The 6000-nt window shown below is 35.4% G+C and overlaps 1 protein-coding gene across 1 annotated transcript in view; it reads left to right on the top strand.

Moving 5' to 3' along the window:
• Positions 1-6000, top strand: part of supt16h (SPT16 homolog, facilitates chromatin remodeling subunit) — a 36671-nt gene that overhangs the window by 12120 nt on the left and 18551 nt on the right. Inside the window, exons 8-13 of the mRNA XM_082161577.1 lie at positions 1465-1555; positions 1679-1752; positions 3348-3460; positions 3549-3614; positions 4430-4528; positions 5077-5192. Of these exons, the coding sequence (XP_082017703.1) occupies positions 1465-1555; positions 1679-1752; positions 3348-3460; positions 3549-3614; positions 4430-4528; positions 5077-5192 (559 nt within the window). The remainder of the gene's footprint in view (positions 1-1464; positions 1556-1678; positions 1753-3347; positions 3461-3548; positions 3615-4429; positions 4529-5076; positions 5193-6000) is intronic.

Raw genomic sequence — 6000 nt, 5'->3', positions numbered from 1 at the left:
TTCATATCGTTCGGTATCGATAATTATTGACTTTTTTATAATTATTATTATTTTATTTTTTTTATTTTTATTTTTTTAAAGACAAGTAGAAAAGTTTGAATCTAAACCACTTTTTTATTTTAATTATCCACATTATTAAGGCAGACAACAAATTATATTAGTTTTTGCAGGCAAAAATAGAATGTAAACAAAAATCTTCTTTATGTCTTATATTAAGATAAAGTAAGTGTTAAAGAAACTCTTGAACTTAAATAGAAGTAAGTGTGAGTTTTTCTACATCCTGAAACTTTGTTTTATAAAAGTGGGTAATATGTGAAGGATGAACACAATGTTTTGGTCATCACATTATAAATAACATTTAAATCTGATAATATGTGAGTTTTGAAGTGCTGGAGAATGTACTTGAAAGCATTGAACTCTTCCTGCCAAACATCCACAGTTACAGTGAGTGTTCCTACGGTAAAGCCATGGTGAATGCTGCAGATCTGGGGACTTAAAGCCTGAAACCAGTTCATTCACGGCACAGTGTTTCTCGCAGTGATGTCATGACTTCAGTGGTGAACTCGAATGCTTTCTGTCCTGGATCTCGTAGATCGGCTCGTGCTGCACTGACTGACACTGAGGAACGGTCCGTGAAGTGCAGTTTCGTTCCGCTTTCAGTACGCTTGCCATTTGATGTTGGGCAACGTCACGCACGCATTTGAATGAAAAGATTGAGCGCTATATCGAAAAAATCTTATGGTTACCGACAGTGGTGTACCGTCGATGAATACCGTTTATCAGCCAGCCCTAATAAAAAATTAAATAAAACTATTACTGGTATTAAAGTAATATAAAGCAATATAATATAAAAAGTATTGCTTTTATAAAAGGGCTACTCCATAGAAATATTCATTTTAATATTTATTTTATTCATAAAATAAACACCAGCATCAAAAAATGATAACGTTATAACACATTTATTCCTCCGCCAAGCAATGTAGTGCCAAAGAGGGAATGCAGCAACAAAGAGTCATTTACAACGGCTTCGAACGCGGCTCAACCAATCAGAATCAAGGACCGGAACTATCCTGTTTCTTGAATCTGATTGGCTGAGAGTCTTCTGAAGGATCATGTGACACTGAAGACTGGAGTAATGATGCTGAAAATTCAGCTTGGATCGCAGGAATAAACTACACTTTAACATATAAAAATAGAAAACAGTTATTTAAAATTGTCCTAATATTGAACAATATTATTATTATTATTATTATTATTTATTTATTTATTTTAATCAAACGCAGCCTTAGTGAGCAGAAGAGACTTCTTTTAAAAACACAAAAAATCTTACCGATCCAAAACTTGTGACTGGTAGTGTAAATACTCCAGAAAACACGGCATACGTTTGTGTGTGTGAGGAGTGTTATAATCTTTGTGTGTGTGTGTGTGTGTGTGTGTGTGTGTGTGTGTGTGTGTGTCCATCAGGTGTGAAGCTCTGTGACGCCTACAACACCGTCCTAGAGTTCGTGAAGAAAGAGAAACCAGACCTGGTCAGCAAGCTCACGAAAAACCTCGGGTTTGTGTCTGAAACCCTCGGGATGTGTTGTGTGTGTGTGTGTGTGTGTGTGCTGGCACTGTAAATGTTCAATGCGAAGCGTGTGATCACGGCATTGGTGTGTGACGCGTGTGTGTGCCACAGGTTCGCCATGGGGATTGAGTTCAGGGAAGGATCGCTCGTGCTGAACGCAAAAAATCAGTTCAAACTGAAAAGAGGTGAGTGTGTGTGTGAGTGTGTGTGTGTGTGTGTGTGTGTGAATACTTTTCAGGCTTCCAGTTATCTGTATTGTACAGTATTTGTTGGGTTGCTCCGATTGGTCGGCCGATAATCGCTTTGGGAAGTGTGATCATAAACCGTTCTCATGCTAAAGACACGTTAAACAAACAGCACGGCAAACCAAACTGCACTAAAAGCACCGTTCTGATGAGTCTGCATGTAGTTGTGTAACAGTATATTAGATCAGTGCATTCGGTCTTAAAGTGACAGCAGCCTAATAATCCTGCTTGTCTGATTAGCATTAGCATTAATGACACTCACTGCTCTTGAATGGCTAACTTTTGTAACCTTAATTGTAAGGATTAATCTGTTTTTAATTTATTCAGGGAAGAAATATTACATTTCTTTAGTATTACTTCCTAAAAAAAACACTTACAGCACTGTTTATCTATTCTGTATCTTTATTCTACTTGATTTATTTGTGCTTCTGCTTGTAAATAGTTTATTTGTTCTTATTTTATTACTGACTGTGTACTTGTGGTGTTTGTGAATTCAGTTCACCGTTATAAATCCGGCTTGTGCTGTGTGTGTAAGCTATTGTAATAACAAAAATTAAACATTTAGGTGAGAATTATTATAATAATAATAATATTATTATTATTATTATTATATATTTATTTATTTATTTATTTATTTATTTATAAAAAAAAATTATGGCTATAAAAAAAAAAGATCCCCTCAAAAACCAAATCCCCCCCACAAGAGTCACTTAAGGACGGATTCCCCCATCTTCAAAAATGAATGAATGTCTTGCTTGGAGGATTATAGAAAATCCATCTCTATAAATAATAATAATAATAATAACTCCACATAAGTCTAATAGATCGGTATCGGTGATCAGCAGATTCTGCTTCCTGTGACTCGTACTATTTTGCATGTAATTAAAATATTAACAAATATTTTGTTCCTGTAATTAAATTGTATTCATTTAGCATTTATTTAAGATTAAGAGTCATGATGCTGTTTGACAAGTGTGTTATTGTGTGTAATGTTCAAAATGTACAGTTTTGTTTGTGTATCAAAAACTCTAATAGCAATTCTTCTGATTAAAAATGTTTTTTGATTATTATCTACAGTTTGTCTGTAAAATGTAATTATTAATATTATTTTCTTTTATATAAAAATGGTCATATTGTGCAGCACTAAAAACTAGCACAGCAAACCTGGAGCAATAACTGAATAAATGGGGACATATAAATACATCCATTCATCCATCCAGTCTATCTATTCATTCAATCATCTTTCTGTCTGTTCATCCATCCATTTATTCATTAATTCAATCAATTCATTCATCCATAATATTGAATAATTTATATTATTATTTAAATACTTTTTCCTGTAACCTGTAGATTTCCATTCTAATGGTTGTCTTAATTTATTCATTTTAAGACATTAACCCATCTAGCTCTCTGGGCAGAAGCCTGTAACCTCTCTTCTGTTGACAACGGCCTGTTTTATAAGCGTTTCTCACTCTGAGACGCTGAATCGTGAGCGGTTCACATGTGGAAGTGCTGATGCCTGTGTGTTTGTGAAGGGATGGTTTTCAGTGTCAGTCTGGGACTCGCTGATCTGATCAACAAAGAAGGAAAGAAAGACGAGCAGAAGAAATACGCCCTCTTCATCGGAGACTCCATACAGATCAATGAGGTGGGTTATGCTCTGCACCTGTTCTTTGTTACCCGGGGTAGAAATGACCCGCTGTTAAACGTTCCTGTGATCGTGTGTTCGTCCGCAGGAGGATCAAGCCACCATCCTCACCCCGGTGAAGAAGAAGATTAAAAACGTTGGGATTTTCCTCAAGGTAACGTCAGTGCGTCTCCTGCGTGTTCCTTTCAGTCTGAGAACGCCAAAATCCCAGCATGTTAAAAACTACAACTCACTCGATTGTATTCCTCCAAATATTCCTCCATCTATGTATTTTTATTCACATTTTGGGTCCCACTTTATATTAAGTGGCTTTAACTGCTATGTACTAACATTGAAATTAATAATTTGATACAGTGGAGTTACTGTGTACGTACATGTTTTTACATTGTACTTATATTTTGAAAATGAGACGCTTCATGAGACAGTGATTGTTATATCAGACTTTGAAGGACTCACTTGTGAGAAGGAACCAGATAGAAAACACACTTTTCTCACGAGTACATGTAACCTTCATCCTTCCCTCGCACTGTGTGACACAAAACGACCCGAAACCCTAAAATTATACTTCATTTATTTAGTTTTTATCCAGAAAGCTTATTTTATTTCATTTAGATATTTTTTTTATTTTTAATGCAATTCTTTAGTTATTTTATTTACCTTTTAAATGACTAGATTTGATCAATAAATAATAAATAGTAATTTAAGCACATTCCTCACATTCTTTCAAATTAAATTCAAATTCAATACATTGTACTTATTTTCCGATGCTTAAAAAGCCACTTAATATAAAGTGGGACCAAATTTTGTAATAAAAAAGAAAGTTGGATGGAAACACCCAGATGTGAAATCAGTCATTTTATGCCATATCCAAAGTGTAATTCACAGCTTTGTGCTGAAACGGCTTCAGAGGGCTGAACAAATAAAGATGGGAAATAAAGAAGTTGAACTGTTTTCTGTGTGCATTTCCAGAACGATGACGAAGATGACGATGAGGAAGAGGATAATAATGCCGATGAGCTGCTGGGAAAAGGAGCTCGTGGCGCCGCCCTGCTGACCGACAGAACCAGGGTATTTACTTCTGCTTATTAATCATAACCAACATTTATTCAGCATTCCTCACATTATCACAGTTTATTCGCTATAGTTTAGAAAATGGTACTAAAATATGAGCAGAACTCAGTTGATATTTGACTGGTTTTGTCCGTCCTTCTGTTAGACTGTCTCACACATGAATTATGTTGAATATCTGTCAGCTGTTAAATTTAACTACACAATTAGATAATACCAGTTTAGCTCAACCAATCACCAAGCAATGCTTCATTGTGTTCAGTCTGTGTGTAAAAAGAGCGTTCGCAATTAAAGAAGAAACACTTCAGCAAAACATGATCAGGTCAAAGTGTCCCAATCAGTTTTGGTCCCAAATGTCACTGTATGAAGAATATTTGGGTATAATGTCTGTTAACTTTAGTTTGCTCTCCTCACTTACATAAATGAACTATAGTGTCCTGATCACACTAGTAAAACAATCAACAATTATATCTGGTGTCTGGATCGTTTTTGGTGTGACTGTATATTCATGTGTGTGTGCTCACGTTCGCTGTGGTCTGATTGGTTAGAATGAGATGACGGCTGAGGAAAAGAGGCGGGCCCATCAGAAGGAACTGGCCAATCAGGTGAACGAGGAGGCTAAGCGGCGACTGACGGAGCAGAAAGGAGGACAGCAGATCCAGAAGTGAGATTTACAACAAACACACACACACACACACACACACACACGCTTCTATAGGTCGCGCTAGTCTGACCTAAACACAAGAATTTCAAAATAACGAATAATTTGATGTAAATCCTGTGATGGGAAAAATATGCGTTTACTCTTTTTGACCAAGTTGAATAAACAGGGTCTCAAAACTGAATTAACTCGTGGTCATTTATTGAAAATGTCAATATGTTTTTGGTCGGGTCAGTTTTTAACTCCATGAGTCAATTATTTTGATCATATCAGACTTTGAAGGACTCACTTGTGAGAAGGAACCAGATAGAGAAAACACACTTTTCTCACGAGTACATGTAACCTTCATCCTTCCCTCGCACTGTGTGACACAAAACGACCCGAAGCCCTAAAATTATACTTTTCTTTTTGTCCAGGAAGCTTATTTTATTTCATTTAGATATTTTTTTCTATTTTTTTAATGCAATTTTATTTATTTTTTCCTATTTTATTTACCTTTAAATGTCTAGATTTGATCAATAAATAATAAATGAATTGTCATTCCTCAAATTTTTTCAACTTAAATTCAAAATAACTCACAATTTCATGCATAACCCTTTTAATTCGGCTCTAAATATCTTACATTGTGTGTCTTTGTCGACCTCTTGTGGAAAAATAATAATATAAGATGATATTTCATGACTCTAGGTGGCCTTATAGCTCTATATGGAGCAACTGAGCTGTTCCTCTGGGTCCTAAAGTCAGTTCTTCAGTCTGCATTCAGATACACATGTAGACATTGTAAAATTATTTTTGGTAAAGTTTCAGTATT

This window comes from Leuciscus leuciscus (assembly GCF_965113295.1).
Source record: "Leuciscus leuciscus genome assembly, chromosome: 2".
Taxonomy (NCBI): domain Eukaryota; kingdom Metazoa; phylum Chordata; class Actinopteri; order Cypriniformes; family Leuciscidae; genus Leuciscus; species Leuciscus leuciscus.
Note: the sequence above shows the minus strand (reverse complement) of the source record. Positions and strands in the feature narration are given on the sequence as shown.